Source organism: Rhinoraja longicauda, chromosome 30, assembly GCF_053455715.1.
Source record: "Rhinoraja longicauda isolate Sanriku21f chromosome 30, sRhiLon1.1, whole genome shotgun sequence".
Lineage (NCBI taxonomy): Eukaryota > Metazoa > Chordata > Chondrichthyes > Rajiformes > Arhynchobatidae > Rhinoraja > Rhinoraja longicauda.
This window is the reverse complement of record NC_135982.1, coordinates 18,020,958-18,039,073: the sequence shown is the minus strand read 5'-3', so window position 1 is coordinate 18,039,073 and position 18,116 is coordinate 18,020,958. Positions and strand designations below refer to the sequence as shown.

Here is an 18,116-nt window from a genome sequence, read left to right as displayed (position 1 = left end):
TCCTTTTATTTAGGCTGTCCCTTGGGATTGAAGGTAACTTGCTTCCACTCCAGGTCCATAGGCAAAAGAGGCCTTCAAACTGTAGAGTCTGCCACTGATGGGTCAGGCGATGCCAGACAAGTGGGTAGTTTCTGGGATAGTATGTTCATTCCATTGTGATTCATTAACTTTCAATACATCGACTCTGTTCTAAATAATATTGTTTTTTCACTACATTAGCTATTTCAATGAGTCTCTGAGGTTGTTCTGTTTTTCATTGGTACTTTCAAAACATCCTTTGAACTCTTCCTCGGTTCACCTGGTAATCTCCTCCCATAACAGCACTCAAAAGAGTCTATTGCAATAGCTTGATCTTGGTCATGCGCAACAATGGCAATTGAGTACAATTAGGGTCCCCATGCTTGGATGTTTGGCCGGAAGAAAATGTTGACTTATGTTCAATTATCCATGCAGTGGATTTGGAAGATTTTGAGACGTCAGTACTATTTGTGTCTTTACATTACCGTAAAGTGCTTCCTGTAGATAGTTCAGGTGACGAGGCATATTGGAACGGAGGCATCACTGCTGCTCAATAGACCATTAGTTTTATGCCAGGTCTAAAATCTTGACCTTTAAAACCCCTGCTTTGGCCATATTGAAGCAAATGGTCAATTTCATCATTTTCATTGGCCTTTGCTGAGAGGTGACATTCAAACCGAAGTCGTCCATTTTTTCCAAAGTACCACCGGGATCCTTTCCTGTCAGAGGATGGTGTTGTAACATGGCAACAGTTTACTCAGATGCTGAGCGTTAGGCCCATCATCTCATTATGTTTTATTGAATGAGTTAAGCAAGACTTCAGATTCATCAATACTGTTCGACAACAGAGATTGGGGTAATCATGATCCTGGAAAGCAGCTGCAGTACACTGAACAGTTTTCTATTGGTTCTGAAGATTAGCTCCAATCTTATAGAAAATTGTTTAAGCAAGACACAGCAGAGTGAAAAATACTGAAAAAAGTATCAGAATAAAGATGCAGTCCAGTTTGACACTGGTTTTCATTAACATTAGCTGTTGTGGACCTATTTGTTACAAGTGTGGCTTGCACGCATGTCACCATGAGGCAAATGCAACGTGGCAATAAATTTCTGTTGGTTACCAAATACGAGTAGGGTCCTCCAAAATATCTCCAAAGTTAATAAAGTAATAGTCATGTCAAATAAGACCAAGTGTGGTGGTTAATGCAACTTGCAGCATCTCTCAAAATTGTTGTATAATCAAGATCACATCACATTCAGGAAATAGATCTTCAGCTACTGGGTCTGAAGAAGGGTCTCGACACGAATCATCACCCATTCCTTCTCTCCAGACACGCTGCCTGACCCTCTGAGTTACCCCAGCATTTTGTATCTACCTTCAGCTACTGGGAAATGGTTTATGAACACCCAATCATTAACTTTCCCTGTGGCAGATAGCTGGGAGATCCCCAAGTGATTACCAAACCTAGGCTTAGAATCAAAGTGAAAGAATAGAAATTGACTTTTCAGCCCACCATATCCAATGCCAAACATTTTGCCCGTTTATAGTAATCCAATCCACTTGCATTATGTCCATATCCTTCTAAGCCTTTACATTTAAGAGGCATTTAGACAGGCACTTAAATAGGAGTGATTGGATCTAATTCCACTACTTCCGCTGACAGCACATTCCAGGTTATCAACCACTCTGTGTGGACAAACACTCTCTCCTTGAATCCATTATTAAAACAAGATTCAGATTATCTCCCCCATCTATGCTGTTCTAAATTTATACACATCTTTCGGGTCACCTCTCAATCTTTGTTCCACAGAAAATAAACACAGCCTATGCAATCTCATCCCATTATTAAAGAGTCAAGAGTGTTTAATTGTCATATGTAGCAAAACAGAATAATTAAATTCTTACTTGCAGCAACACAACAGGTTTGTAAACATAATACCCAAAAGATAACATAATAAACAAAAACATTCAATAAATTAAAAAAACAATATCATGCAAAACAAAAGCCCAAAGTCCCTAGTGCAACCAAGGCAGTTCGTAGTTTGAAGTTTTGCAGTGTTTGTAATGTTCAATAGTCTGATGGTTGTTGGGAAGAACCTTGACTGAATGGTTTTCAGACTCCTCTACCTTCTTTCCGATGGCAGAATCATAATCAGGATGGCGTGGGTCAGTCATGCTGGCTACCTTTTTGAGGTAGTGTTTCCTATGGAGACACTACCTCAATAGATGGGGGGGGGGGGAGGTTAGATCCATCATCGACCGTGCAGGTCCACTTTTTGCTCCAGGGCATTTGAATGGCCGAACTAGGCCTCAATGCAACCAGTCAATATGCTCTCTACCATACACCTGTAGAAGTTCAAGAAAGTATTCCTCAACAGACTGAATCTCCTTAATCTTCTAAGGAAGTAGAAGTGTTGATGGGCTTTCTTTATGATTGCATCAATGTGCTGTGTCCAGGACAGATCTTGACTCTCTCTCCCACCAACAAAGATACGTTTGTGGATCCTCAGTCTTCCTCTTCAACAATCAGCTCCTTAGTTTTACTGACGTTGCGAGCATGGCTGCTGTTCTAAAACCATTCAATCAGATGATTGATCTTTCGATACTCTGACTTATCATTATCTATAATTCATCCAACAACGGTGGTGTCGTCGGCAAATTTACATGGTCATGGGTATAAAGCGAGCAAAGCAGGGGTTTGAGCACGGTCTTGTGGTGCCATTGTGGCTGATGGATATAGAGGAGAAGGTGCTGTTGTCAATTTCTACCAATTGCATTCTATTGATGAAAGAGGTTGAGGATCCAGTTGCAAAGTGATGTGCAGAGACCTAGTTCCCTGAGCTTGCTAACAAATTTGAAGAGTTTGATGGTTTTGAACGCCGAGCTGCAGTCGATGTACAAGGAGCCTGTTAAGTGGTCTAGTGCAGAGTAGAGAACCAGCGAGATTGCATTCCCCATTGATCTACTGTGGCCGTATTTTTAAAGCAGAAGAACTTCTTACATCAATAATGGGAAGATCATGATGTCCACAAAAACTCCAGCCAGTTGGTCCTTGCAGGTTTTGAGAACGCGACCACGAATACAGTCCTCCAAACCAGCAAATTCATGGTTGACCCCCTCCGTAGTCTCCAGCAAAATACATCCATCCTGTTGTGAACTCACATCAAGCCTATAGAGCAACCAACTAACCAACCAGAACAGCACACAATATTCCAAATCCTGCCCAGTGTTTCCGCATCCGTCTTTCTCTGCAGCTCTAACGCTGCAAGAGCATAACTATATTCTGCATTCTGGTATTTTTCTCTTTGCACTACCTCTTATATTCTATGCTCCAACCTATGAATGTCATCATACCTTCTTCGCTATTTGTTTCTACCCATACAGCCACTTTCAGAGAACTATAGACTTGAAATCCAAAGAATTTCCTTTCAACAACATTCCTTAGTTCTTTTCCTAAGTGACTTCTCAAATTGGATCATTCATTTGTTGGAATTAAATACCACCTGCCAATTCTCTGCGCAACTTTCCGACTGAGCTTTGCGAAGACCATCTTCCTCACAATCCACAACTCTGTCAATTTTTGTATAATTCACAAATTTCCTAATTCTACCTCCTCCTACATTCACATCCAAGTTGTTGGTGTATTTCAACGGTCCCAGCAACAATCCTTGAAGTACATAACTGGTGACAGACTTCCAATCCACCACCCACCATCTCGCCTTAGATTCCATTTGGCTTTAATCCTTCGGACCAACCCACGATGTGGAATCTTATAGAAACATAGAATATAGGTGCAGGAGAAGGCCATTTGGCCCTTCGAGCCAGCACCGCCATTCATTGTGATCATGGCTGATCGTCTACAATCAGTAACCTGTGCCTGCTTTCTCTCCATATCCCTTGATTTCACTAGCCCCTAGAGCTCTATCTAACTTTGTTTTAAATTCATTAACTTTTTTTAATTGCCTTGTCAATTCTTGTCAATTGCCTCAATGTAAACTACGTTCACTACCCTACCTTCAATCTTCTTAGTTACCTCGACAAAAAAAAATCATTGAGACTGGATTGCCTCAACACAGAAATACTGACCATCCCTGTCTTTTCAAATATATATTAGTCCGTTCCATTAGAAATTTAGTCATTGGTTACATTTCTTGATCTCAGTTAAACTACACTAAGGTCCTACTACAACCTCAACGAGTTGGACTGGAAACAGATCAGTGAAGATGGACAGCAAATTTCCAAAGATTTCTTGCACCAATTCAAATGTAATGATTTTTCTTTAAAATTGTTACAGATTATGTTATGTTTGGCATTATGGACTTGGAGACAAAAAAATACCATCTAATTTTTCACAAAGAGATTACTGACAATTCTTCACAAAACATAACACCGCTATATATATATTTTTGAACTCTATGAGAGTCCACATCAGCCAACTTTAAACATTAGAACAAACGATTCGGAATAAAAACAGTAGTAAAGCCACATGCACTTCATCTATCAAACTTAATTTCACATTTCAATTTATAAAAAACAATCAGTTTGAACATTTAATGTTCCGCCAAGAAATCACAAAACAAGACTAGACTACTCCTACTGTCAATTTTATCAATTTCATTTTAAGCTAGCCAGGTCACAAATCTTTATAACAGTGCTCAACAACTAAATGTTGTGGCCAAAAAGGGAGACCTTGACTTCTTCAAAAATGACATTGTGTAATCCATGTTAAACATCTCCAGTTTTTGCAAAACAGTACAGAATGCAAGTTACCCTCAGATCCGCGAGCAAGGCTTATCACAAGAAAGTGATAAACCTGGCAAGTTGTCATACCTTTCTACACTCAAAAAAGATCTTGGTACATGGACACAGTAGTATTAAATTGCATATTCATTAAAAAAGGAAATTACACAGGAAACAATGTACAGATTATGTCAACAAATCATTCAAAAAGATCATTTGAAAATACTTTCACACGCATCTTATCACAACAATAAGTCACAATTCCCAATTAGCTATGTGCCTAAGTTGATAACATTGATCAAACTTTATAAAATAGCTGTTTTAATTTTAAAATTGTTTTAATAAGATATTCCACAGAAGCCTAGGTTTTAAGATCACATAGGAAATCTGCCATTGTCAGATTTTTAAAAATCAACACGCAGACATAATTTGAAAATTATCCAAAGCAAGACTGAATGAGCAAAATTTGTCATTGATTGGTTTTACCCATGAGACGGAAGTATCAAAGAATAACCAGCTTTTATGGTTCACATGGTATATTTAATGATATAGGAAAAAAAGATCACGTTTCTGATGGAGATGTTAAGTGATAATAGTTTAAAAAATCCAGCTATGGTAGCAATTTACCAATGACCAATTTAGCATAAAAAAATTATGGTGTCAATTAATACATTTGGAAGATTGGGTCAGAAGAATAAAGACAATGGTTTTAATTCTGAAGGCAAGGAGGCCTGTTCATTAGACAGTGTATACCTGAAGTGTGGGATTTATGTTTTGTGGGAAGGGTAACAAGTGCTTTGAGGAAGAATTTAAATAAATTTGACAGTTTGGAACATTACAGAAAAGAGAAAGAGTAGAGACCTTCTACGTAAAAGAATGCGAAAGGAAAAGTTCAGAAGTGGACAATGAGCAGGCACAAAGTAATCAAATTACAAAAGCATGGAAAATAAGATAGTGAGCTGCTAGCATAAAATGTCACAAGGGACTGTGGTTCAGTTACAATAACAGAAGCTCGAATCAAAGGAGGATTGGGATTTTTTTACCACAAGGGACTCAAGAAAAACAAGAAAAGGGGGAAATAGATGCAGGAGGCTAGCAGAACTGTTAACATTATTCAAAAATGGAAAGTGGTGATGTAATTGAGTAAAACATTTGTAAAATAAGTTTTATGTTCATCAACTATTCCACTTATATAAGGGAGCCAATTTAAGGGAGCATATTAAACAAAGATGTAGGAATCAAGAGAATGATCATGGCAGGCTTAAATTATCCCAGTGCAAACAAGGATGGTAACAGTGTAAAGGGAAAAGAGGAATGGAATATGAAATGTGCATAAGAATCTTCTTTCCAACCCAAAGAAGAAGGAATCAGATCTTGATTTGGTTCTGGAGAAGGAAATTGAGACATGTGGACCATGTTTCAGTTCAAAGGATTTAGCCACAGTGGGCAATATCACCAGGCTCAGAAAACTTGTGTGAAAGTATTTAAATAGAAAGGAGTCAGTTAATTTTGTAATGTTAAAAAAAGGATCAGTTAAATAAAACAAGGTAAAGCGTGTTTTTTTTCTATAGACAAGTGGTAAAAGGGTAGACAAAGATAGGGTACAAACAAAAAGGTACTAAGTGAGGATTTCACTTGTTTTTCAGTAATCAAGTTGGAATACATCAGAGAAGAATGGAACCTGCATAGGTTCTGGCCAAAACATTCAATCTTTCCTGAATATGGGTGTAGGGCCAATAACCCACATGAATGAGGCAAAATCAGAACTATGAGGTTATAAATGGAAGTCAATGACGAATCGCGTCTGACAACTTGAGCAAATTATGATCAAAGAAGAGGATTTTTGATGGTAATATATTTGATAAGAAATTTACATAATAAATGTTATCAAAATTAAAACCAATGGGGTTAAAGATATAGGGAGAGCAAGAATGTAAACTGGATAAGGAACAAGATGAGATGAGATCAATGGTTAATTGCTATTTTTCAGATTGTAGGACAAGGTCCAATACCAATTAAATAGGTTACATGAGCTTAGTCCTACTCGAATCGTTTTTGAAATGACTGCCAAGTTAAATACAAATTTCTGAAAATAATGAATGAGACTGAAGGCAGCACCCAAACAACGCTCACATGATGATAGCATGTGATCCAGGGAAAAACACAACATTCTCTGGATTAATATTAAACACAATATCACGTAAAACTCTGTTGCAGCAAGAATTCTGATATACGATACAATTCCTTAATTTTATCATCCATGATCAGTTTTGGTGTGGGTGGGAAAATACTGCTCAAATACCGAAAGCCTCACTTGACAATTAACTGTGTGGGGGAAGAAAATTTGCAAAAGACCATTAAAAAAAATCTTGTTGAGTGCCTTAAAACAATGGCAACAATACACAGTCTACCAAAGGATAGTATTAAAACAAAAGATGAAGCATACAGATTAGCCAGAAAAAGTAGAATACCAGAGGACTGGGAGAAATTCAGAGTCCAGCAGAGGAGGACAAAGGGCTTAATTAGGAAAGGGAAAATAGATTATGAGGGAAAACTGGCAAGGAACATAAAAACAGACTGCAAAAGTTTTTATAGATATGTCAAGAGGAAAAGATTAGTTAAGGCAAATGTAGGTCCCTTGCAGTCAGAAACAGGTGAATTGATCATAGGGAACAAGGAGATGGCAGACCAATTGAACAAATACTTTGGTTCTGTCTTCATTAAGGAAGACATAAACCGTCTGCCGGAAATAGCTGGGGACCGGGGGTCTAATGAGATGGAGGAACTGAGGGAAATCCAGGTTAGTCGGGAAGTGGTGTTAGGTAAATTAAATGGATTAAAGGCAGATAAATCCCCAGGGCCAGATAGGCTGCATCCCAGAGTGCTTAAGGAAGTAGCCTCAGAAATAGTGGATGCATTAGTGATAATTTTTCAAAACTCTTTAGATTCTGGAGTAGTTCCTGAGGACTGGAGGGTAGCTAATGTAACCCCACTTTTTAAAAAGGGAGGGAGAGAGAAAACGGGGAATTATAGACCAGTTAGCCTAACATCGGTAGTGGGGAAAATGCTAGAGTCAGTTATTAAAGATGTGATAGCATTACATTTGGAAAGTGGTGATATCATCGGACAAAGTCAGCATGGATTTACCAAAGGCAAATCATGTCTGACGAATCTTATAGAATTTTTCGAGGATGTAACTAGTAGAGTGGATAAGGGAGAACCAGTCGATGTGTTATATCTGGACTTTCAGAAGGCCTTCGACAAGGTCCCACATAGGAGATTGGTGTACAAACTTAAAGCACACGGTATTGAGGGTTCAGTGTTGAGGTGGATAGAAAATTGGTTGGCGGACAGGAAGCAAAGAGTAGGAATAAACGGGTCCTTTTCGGAATGGCAGGCAGTGACTAGTGGGGTACCGCAAGGCTCAGTGCTGGGACCCCAGTTATTTACAGTGTATATTAATGATTTGGACAGGGGAATTGAATGCAACATTTCTAAGTTTGCGGATGACACGAAGCTGGGTGGCAGTGTTAGCTGCGAGGAGGATGCTAGGAGGCTGCAGTGACTTGGATAGATTAGGCGAGTGGGCAAATGCATGGCAGATGCAATATAATGTGGATAAATGTGAGGTTATCCACTTTGGCGGCAAGAACAGGAAAGCAGAGTATTACCTGAATGGTGACCGATTGGGAGAAGGGGAGATGCAACGGGACCTGGGTGTCATGGTGCACCAGTCATTGAAAGCAAGCATGCAGGTGCAGCAGGCAGTGAAGAAAGCGAATGGTATGTTGGCATTCATAGCAAGAGGATTTGAGTTTAGGAGCAGGGAGGTTCTGCTGCAGTTGTACAGGGCCTTGGTGAGACCGCACCTGGAGTATTGTGTGCAGTTTTGGTCTCCTAACCTGAGGAAAGACGTTCTTGCCTTAGAGGGAGTACAGAGAAGGTTCACCAGATTGATCCCTGGGATGGCGGGACTTACATATGAGGAAAGACTGGATAGACTGGGCTTGTACTCGCTGGAATTTAGAAGACTGAGGGGGGATCTTATAGAAACATATAAAATTCTTAAGGGGTTGGAGAGGCTAGATGCGGGAAGATTGTTCCCGATGTTGGGGGAGTCCAGAACCAGGGGTCACAGCTTAAGGATAAGGGGGAAGTCTTTTAGGGCCGAGATGAGAAAACATTTCTTCACACAGAGAGTGGTGAGTCTGTGGAATTCTCTGCCACAGAAGGTAGTTGAGGCCAGTTCATTGGCTATATTTAAGAGGGAGTTAGATGTGGCCCTTTTTGCTAAAGGGATCAGGGGGTATGGAGAGAAGGCAGGTACAGGCTACTGAGCTGAATGATCAGCCATGATCATATTGAATGGCGGTGCAGGCTCGAAGGGCTGAATGGCCTACTCCTGCACCTATTTTCTATGTTTCTATGTTTCTAATTCTGTGATTCCTCAATTGAACTTTACTAAATGCTACCTTTTCCAAAGAACATTCAGTACAATGCAAATGTCATTTCTAAATAAAACATATAGTGGTTGTAATAATCCATTACTGTGGATAATATCAAGTTGCGTGCACAAAAAAAAACAAAATTTAATGTCCAAGAATACACCAAAGCCATGTCAAGACTGAATATTGATTCAAAACAATTAATCAACAGATCAACATCAAACAGAAAGTACTATTAATACATTACATACTGCATCAACTTTGTTTTTAAAATAAGTTTGTATTTGCACCCAGCATGGTCTTGGCATACAGAACACATATCTAGCCCGAGGTTATCAGGACACTTTCACAAACAAAATCCTGTTTAAAAGCATACTCACTGTATACTGGACCGTGGCTACTGCTGCTTGAGGAGGGTAGATACGTTCTTCAATTGTCTGCTGTACAGGTCCTCTGGCAATTCTGTAGTAAAATGGGGTGTTAAGGAAAATTGTTTGTTCAAGGAGATCTTTTTCAGTTCTAGGACTGCTCATTACAGCGCTGCTCATTCCAGCTGTAATCATATGACTCTGCTAAATCGGTCCTGCTCTCTGATGACGGTAAACCAAGTCTCCATGGTCATAGAAGTTGAACGTTCAACTTTGTGTAAATATTGCACTCACTCTGGTAACCTGACCACAGTGCAACTGAATGCAGTCTTACTGGATTAGTGCCAAAAAGTCAGATATCTGGCCATCTGGTTAAGTAGTTATAGAATATAATCATGCTATGTTTTCCAGCAGATACTCATACTTATTTGGTGGTGCAAACAATGTATCACTTTTGGGTTAATGTTTTTTAAACCAACACATTTCCAAAACTAAGCCAGATTTATAATCCAACTAACTTCTCAGGGACAAATGCAACCAAATAATTAATATTTTTAGTAAGTCAAGACAAAATCAAAGTTTGTTAATAATTTAGTCCCTGAAAAGATTTCTGTAAAACAGGTCAATAATGGTCTCGTTATTTAAGATGCCGCATAATTTCTTTAAAATCATCTTAACATCCCCCATCATTCTTGGAGATATTATTAAAAAGCCGATATGATTGACCGAACTAGAACCACAAATGATTTTGTAGATATTCACTGGTTTGCAAAATTAAATGAACACAATTCAAATTCATTCATTTTGATGGCCATCTTATGGAGTTTCAAAATGGGCTTCATTTTTGAAATAATTATTTGACCCATTGGCTCACATCTCCAGTGACTCAAGTTCAATCTTGACCTATAGTGCTGTCTCTGTGCAGACTGCTCATTCACCCTGTGACTGCTGGGATTTCCTTCAATTGCGCTTGTTCATGGCTACAGTAAATTACTCCTAATGTAAGTGGGTGGTTGGAGAATCAAACCCAAGTGCGGGACAATAGGTTAGTTTGTTTTAATTTTTGGAATACAGCATGGAAATCGACCCTTCAGCCCACTGAGTCCACGCCAACCCAAAATCATCTGTTCACACTAGTTCTATCCTATTGCACTTTTCACATCCATTCTCCACACACTAGGGGCAATTTATAGAGATCAATTTACCTACAAATCTTTGGAATGTGGAAGGACACCAGAGCACCTGGAGGAAACCCAGGCAGTCACAGGGAGAACATGTGTAGTCACAGGGAGAACTGAGAAAACATTCCAAGTCTGTCCAACCTCACCTTGTAGCTAATGTCCCCTAATCCAGGCATCATTCTGGTAAACCTCCTCTACAACCTTTCCAAAGCCTTCACATCTTTCCTGTATTTGGGAGACCAGAACAGCATGCAACAGTCCAAACCAAAATAAGGTCAAGTCCACTTTTTAATCCCAATTACCAGATAGATAACGTAAAATTGCAGCTTTGAATCAATGCACACACTGCTATATTTGCCCTGTCAGACGTTTGGGTTAGACATAGGAAAATATCCATCCAACCGATTGTAGTCCACAGGCTGTATGTTGTGCATTCCTTGTTTAAACCAATTCAACTCGTAACACAAAAGAGAGAAATCCAAGAAAACACACAAAATTAAATTAAAGCTATCATTGTTGAACACAAAAATAAATTGCTGAAACTCTCTTTTCTAATTATTCTCTTTTCTGCAGTCATTTGATGCAGGGTTGTCACAACATAAATACTTCAAAACGGTTGCAGATCTTTGCCACAAATGATGATCTCGCTAAGGAGGGTCACTGAAGGGAGGTCAGCAGAGACACACACTTTCTTCGAGAAAGGGAAATCAAACAGAGAATTTTTCACACAACAAGTTTGCTAAACTGTACAGTCAGGTGCATTCAGCAAGAATGCAACTCAGTGAGCTAAAAAACTGCTCAATAAAATTGTGTGCAATTCCTATTCCCATGTATTAGACAATAGACAATAGGTGCAGGAGTAGGCCATTCAGCCCTTCGAGCCAGCACCGCCATTCAATGCGATCATGGCTGATCACTCTCAATCAGTACCCCGTTCCTGCCTTCTCCCCATACCCCCTCACTCCGCTATCCTTAAGAGCTCTATCCAGCTCTCTCTTGAAAGCATCCAACGAACTGGCCTCCACTGCCTTCTGAGGCAGAGAATTCCACACCTTCACCACTCTCTGACTGAAAAGATTCTTCCTCATCTCCGTTCTAAATGGCCTACCCCTTATTCTTAAACTGTGGCCCCTTGTTCTGGACTCCCCCAACATTGGGAACATGTTTCCTGCCTCTACTGTGTCCAATCCCCTAATTATCTTATATGTTTCAATAAGATCCCCCCTCATCCTTCTAAATTCCAGTGTATACAAGCCTAATTGCTCCAGCCTTTCAACATACGACAGTCCCGCCATTCCGGGAATTAACCTAGTGAACCTACGCTGCACGCCCTCAATAGCAATTGGATAAACAGTGAAAATTTCAAACAGACTGTAAGCTGCAAAGGAAATCCTGAAGTATTTGTGCATGCAAACACAAGTTTTTCTTCTGGAGCCCTGCGACATGAATGTCAACAAAGTAACAAATCATTGCATAAATAACACTGATGTATGTAACTCTGTCCTCAGCAGACATTAGCGAATGTGATCATCAGGGGAAAGTACTCATTCAGTCTGCTGATGAAGTTAAAATTTATCTCCAAAGCATTTTTGTTGTGCTAATAGTTGGACATCATATATCCTTATAATCAGCCAAACAGGATGGAGATAGCACAAACAGAAGGGAAGGTTGATTCAACCAAATTGTCACAGGTGCTAATTTTGGATTATACAAAACATCCTGAGTGATTGCAATGGTGAGCTCTAGCTAAAAATCATCGAGTTAAGAAATATTTTGAGTTAACAGATAGCTTGCAAGGTAATTGCACACCATTTGACAGCAAGAGCGAGCAATGGAGAGGCTGTGTGGAATAGGTATATAAAGGAAGGAATTATAGTTAGGGGTTCAGGCAGAATTTCCTGTATTCTGTCCAAGTATAAACATTTATATTTTATCCAATTCATTTAGAAATATTGTGCAACAGCATTTGTCATATTACTTGCAATATTTATATAATTTTATTTATCGAGTTTGGTCAGATTTTAATCAACTTTATGAGTTCCCAGCTCCGCTTCTCTGTGAGCCATAACTAGTTTTCTCAAACCCAGATGGGTTCAAAGTAAACTTTGAAAACAATAGTAAGAAAATGTGACCGCAGACATCAGGAACAAGAGCACTATTGCACTCCCTGAAGTACCCTTATCGGATCACATTCCACCTACACCTCATCCAACATAAATATGTCATAATCACAGCCCAGGCTCCAATTCTAGACTATGATGAAGGGATCGGGTAAAGGTTTCACTCTGACCATGATATCTTCCTGATTCTTTAAATAACAAGGTTATTTTCCTGAATATACTGCAATACTAAGGATTCAGTAACCTTATCCACATTACTGAAAACCTTCTCACTCACTAGCTCCACACTGGTCAGAACATGGCCAAAAGGAACACAAGCAGAAAACCATCAACAACAATGGTTCAGAGGGACAAGCTAACAATGTAGTCAGCACTACATTGTGCTGACCTCATTAAACCAGAACCCAGGAATGGTTTATTTAAATTGATTTTGTGCCTTCTAATCCATTAAGGCGCATGCCAGTTTAAGGCCTAACAAGTCAACGGAGACGGATAGCAGCAGGTGAAAGGGACAAATGTGTGCATCCGTTCCCCTGACCAACAATGTGCCCCAAATGCCTAGGAATATGTTCATCTAGAATTGGGCTCCTGACAGATGCCATGCTCAATCTTGAGGGACCATTTCAATCTCTGGTCTCTTAACTCCAATTGCAATGGTTGTGCAGTACTACAAAGAGAGGTAGTTTTGAAATTGGTACTCTTTTATAGATCAATTTCTGCTCACATTTTATATTACTTCTCATATTTCAATATGACAAAGGAGTCCAGCTGCATCATCGACTTTGCTGGTTCACTAAGCGATCCCATCATTCCCATTCTCCTACTTATTTAACTGAAACCTATTCCGTCACACATGCCCATTAAGAATCTTGATTCCCTGCCCTACTCTCTTCAGCCATCTAAAGCAGCTAACTAATCTAACATGAATATAAATCAAAGTGGTGGAGGAACTCAGTGGGTCACGAGTAAGCCTTTAGGATATTACGGCACCAGGGGAATCCCATGCAGAGAAGGAGAATGTCCAAACTTCACACAGATGGCACCAAAAAACATATTCAAACCTGGGGTCACTGGAGCTGCGAGACAGCTGCACAATCTGCAGTGCCATTGTGCTGACCTCATATTAAACGTGATCCCAGGGGTTTATTTAAATTGACGTTCAGTTCTTATATACAACAGTATTTCACTTGAGTGTATAGGATTACTCAAACATTTTGTCAGGAAATATTTTCAGTTTAATCAGCAGGCTAGTAGGAAGTCAAAATGTCACCTTGGTGAACAAAAAGCTTTGATACTCGAATTCCTTGTCAAAATAGCTGGATGCAAAACAACGTTATCTGAAAACATTAGAAAATAAACTTTCAATTTAGTTATGTCTCTAAGTTTACAGTGTGGCTAAATTTGTCTAACAGTTCATGGATAGAGTTGGGACTGAGGTAGGGAAGGGAGAGAAGTAAATTAAAAACTGAATTACTGAGAGCCATCTTCTCGATCTAATTATTTTCATAATTAAACTACTGCTTTCTCAGTTGTAGAAACTGTCAGTTTTTCACAGCTCCAACTCTCACTGAAAATGAAGTTATGAAAAACAATTACAAATTTGGATCTCAATAGGTTGGCGATCCAAAATCTTATAAACTAGAAAATAAATTCTACAAAGAAAGTGACATTAAGTGTCCAGAAAATAATAACTCATACAAATAAATTGGTTCTTTGCTGTCGACTAGAAGTCATGCCCGAAATGAGTTTACAACATCCCGAAGCTGCTAACTGGCATACACAGTGCCCTCCATAATGTTTTGGACAAAGACCCATCATTCATTTATTTGCCTCTGTACTCCACAATTTGAGATTTGTAATAGAAACAAACACATGTGGTTAAAGTGCACATTGTCAGATTTTATTAAAGGGTATTTTTATACATTTTGGTTTCACCATGTAGAAATTACAGCTGTGTTTATATATAGTCCCCCCACTTCAGGGCATCATAATGTTTGGGACACATGGCTTCACAGGTCTTTGTAATTGCTCAAGTGTGTTTAATTGCCTGTTTAATGCTGGTATAAGAGAGCTCTCAGCACCTAATCTTTCCTCCAGTCTTTCCATCACCTTTGGAAACTTTTATTGCTGTTTATCAACATGAGGACCAAAGTTGTGCCAATGAAAGTCAAAAAAGCCATTATGAGACTGAGAAATGGGTCACAATAATAAGATGGCCAGGATAGTTTGCCAAGAAGTACTTAAAAGAACAACCACAGTTCTGGAAAAAGGTCTTGTGGACAGATGAGACGAAGATTAACTTATATCAGAGTGATGACAAGAGCAAAGTATGGAGGAGAGCAGGAACTGCCCAAGATCCAAAGCATACCACCTCATCTGTGAAAGACGGTGGTGGGGGTGTTATGGCCTGGGCATGTATGGCTGCTGAAGGTACTGGCTTACTTATTGTCATTGATGATACAACTGCAGATGGTAGAAGCATAATGAATTCTGAAGTGTAGGGAGCATGACTTTTATGTGCTGAAGAGAAAACTGAAGGGGACTAGCCCCCCAAACAAGCATAAGCTAAAGATGGCTGCAATACAGGCCTGGCAGAGTATCACCAGAGAAGACAGCCAACAACTGGTGATGTCCATGAATCGCAGACTTCAAGCAGTCATTGCATGCAAAGGATATGCAACAAAATACTAAACATGACTACTTTCATTTACATGACATTGCTGTGTCCCAAACATTATGGTAACCTGAAATGGGGGACTATGTATAAATACTGCTGCAATTTCTACATGGTGAAACCAAAATGCATAAAAAAAGCCTTTATCTGACAATGTCCACTTTAATCACATGTGCTTCTTTGTCCCAAACATTATGGAGGGCACTGTACAACTTTGTAAAATAAATATGTCCCAAATTTACAACTTGTTTTAGCTGATCCTCGCTTTGGCACAAAAGCCAAAACAGCACAACTTTCGCATTCTGAAAACATGCAGTCCTCCAAACAAGGTCTCACTAATGTACACAGAGCAAGACTTTCTTAGATTTAACGCCATCATCCCAGCAATAAAGGACAACTTGAATTCCTAACCACAAGCTGACCCTGTCTACTTATTTCCTCACAGCCAGAAGCCCTCTCTTTTAACTGACACCATCTAGTTTCTCACTCTACAAAATATTACTTTTTATATTCTCCTACCATAGTGTGTAACTTCACATTTTCTCATATTACGCTTCAGTTATCATTTTCATGCCCACTGATATAGTGTTTCCCCCTTTTTCAAATTTGCTGCATTCTCCTACGGCTTACTTTCCTAAACTTGGTATTATCAGCAAGCTGAGAGGAAAAGACGATTTAATAACACCAGCCTTTCACACAATTTGTGATTGGCCCTAGGAAAAATCAGTGGTATCTGATGTTGGTTTGCCAAACTGAAATTAACTCATTTACTCTGGTCTTCGTTTTCTGTCGAAACAGAGTGGTGAAAATGGCATGTAGTATACTTGCCATCATCAATTGTGATATTGAGAACAAGACATGGGATGTCATGTTACAGTTGAACAAATCGTTGGTTAGGCCAAACAAAATTATATACATTGGCAAGACCAAACGTAGACTCAGCAGCCGCTTCGCTGAACAGGTGCGCTCGGTCGACAAAGGTCAACTGGACCATGAACCATTTTAACTCCCCTTCCCATGCCCTTACTGATCTGTCTGTCCTGGGCCTCCTCCATTGCCAGAGTGAGGCCACATGCAAACTGGAGAAACAGCACCTCATATTCTGCTTGGGTAGCTTACAATCCAATTGTATTCTCCAATCTTAGGTAACCTCTCACACCCCTCCCCCCCCCCCCCCCCAAACCATCTGCCTGTCAATCACCATCACCCCACCTTCGCCCCCACTTATTTCTCCCCACCACTCGCCATCCCACTGGCTCACCAATGTCCTCCCCTTGGTTCCACAAACCGAAACACTTCAGAACTGTGTCGTACCATCCTTCCTTCCTCATCTCCATCCTTTATTCCAGCCATCTGCCTGTCAACCACCATCAGCCCCCACCCCGTCGACCTATTACCTGCCTACACTTGGTCCTTCCTCTCCCCCTTCCCAGCTTACTTCTTCCCCCCCCCCCCCCCTACAATAAGTCTGAAGAAGGGTCTCAACCCAAAAGTTCACCTATCCATCTTCACAGGAATGCTGCCTGACCAGCTGAGTTACCCCAGCACTGTGTCCTTTAGAGTACTATTTGCAGCTCTGGTTGCCATGCTCCAAGAAAGATGTGATTAATCTTGAGAGGGTGGGGAAAAGATTCGTATGAATGTTGTTTAGGCTGGAGTGCTAACTTATAAGGAGATGTCGGATAGACTGGGAATGTTTTCTCTTGACCAAAAGAGGCCGAGGGAAGATTTAATGGAATACAAGGAGCAACCTTTTTCACACAGTATGGAATGAGCTGCCAGACAAGACGATAGAGACAATGTTTAAAGGGCATTTGGACCAGCACAAGAATTAAGAAAACCCTCAAAAGAATATGGACCACAGGAAGGCAAATGGAAGAGTGTAGATTGGCATATTGGTCCGCATGATCGAGTTGGGCCAAGGGGCACATTTCCTTGCTGTATAACACTATAAATCGAAGACCTTTTGGGCGAGACCTTAAATGCATTTTGAAAATCTAATTATACTGCTTGCTCCTCCTTTTCTATCCTGCAAGTTACATCCAATCAAACTTTCAGATTTGTCAAACACAATCTGCCCTTCATAAAATATTATTTGCACTCATGCCTGAATGTTATTTAAGTCATGCTGCATGCAAGAATGAACTACTCCATTTTGTAATGAGCTGTGGATGGAATTGAACATTAGAATATTCTGTAAACATCCCCATTTCTGATCTCACACTGAATGGAATGTCTATGAAGCAGCGAAAGATGGTTGAGCTCAAAATACTGCCCTGAAAAATTCCTGCAGCAATGTCTGAAATGAATGATCTCAAAACTCAAAAGAGACAACCATATCCCTCTATGCAATATATTCCTCTAAACAGTGGAGTCCATTTCCTGACCCCTTGATTCAAAATAGCCTCAGTTGTTTTATCAGGTCTTTTGTTGTCACACTTCGTTAAAAGCTGCTTGATGGTTCAAATGAGTATCAGTGAGCTTTGCTGATCATTACTGAATCAAGTAACACACGACAGCACTAGTGATGGTACCTTCTAGCAATTTGCTGCTGTAGGAATAGGCTAAT

At 39.8% G+C, this 18,116-nt stretch overlaps 1 protein-coding gene across 20 annotated transcripts in view; it reads right to left on the bottom strand.

Annotated features, from left to right (window-relative positions):
- Positions 1 to 18,116, bottom strand: part of eif4g3b (eukaryotic translation initiation factor 4 gamma, 3b) — a 209,792-nt gene that overhangs the window by 165,631 nt on the left and 26,045 nt on the right. For 18 of the 20 annotated variants that reach the window (XM_078425386.1, XM_078425388.1, XM_078425391.1 and 15 more), the window contains one exon: positions 9,585 to 9,666. In XM_078425386.1, the coding sequence (XP_078281512.1) occupies positions 9,585 to 9,666 (82 nt within the window). Of the gene's footprint in view, positions 1 to 9,584; positions 9,667 to 18,116 lie in introns of those variants that run through there. The other 2 variants (XM_078425408.1, XM_078425407.1) reach the window with 2 other exon arrangements.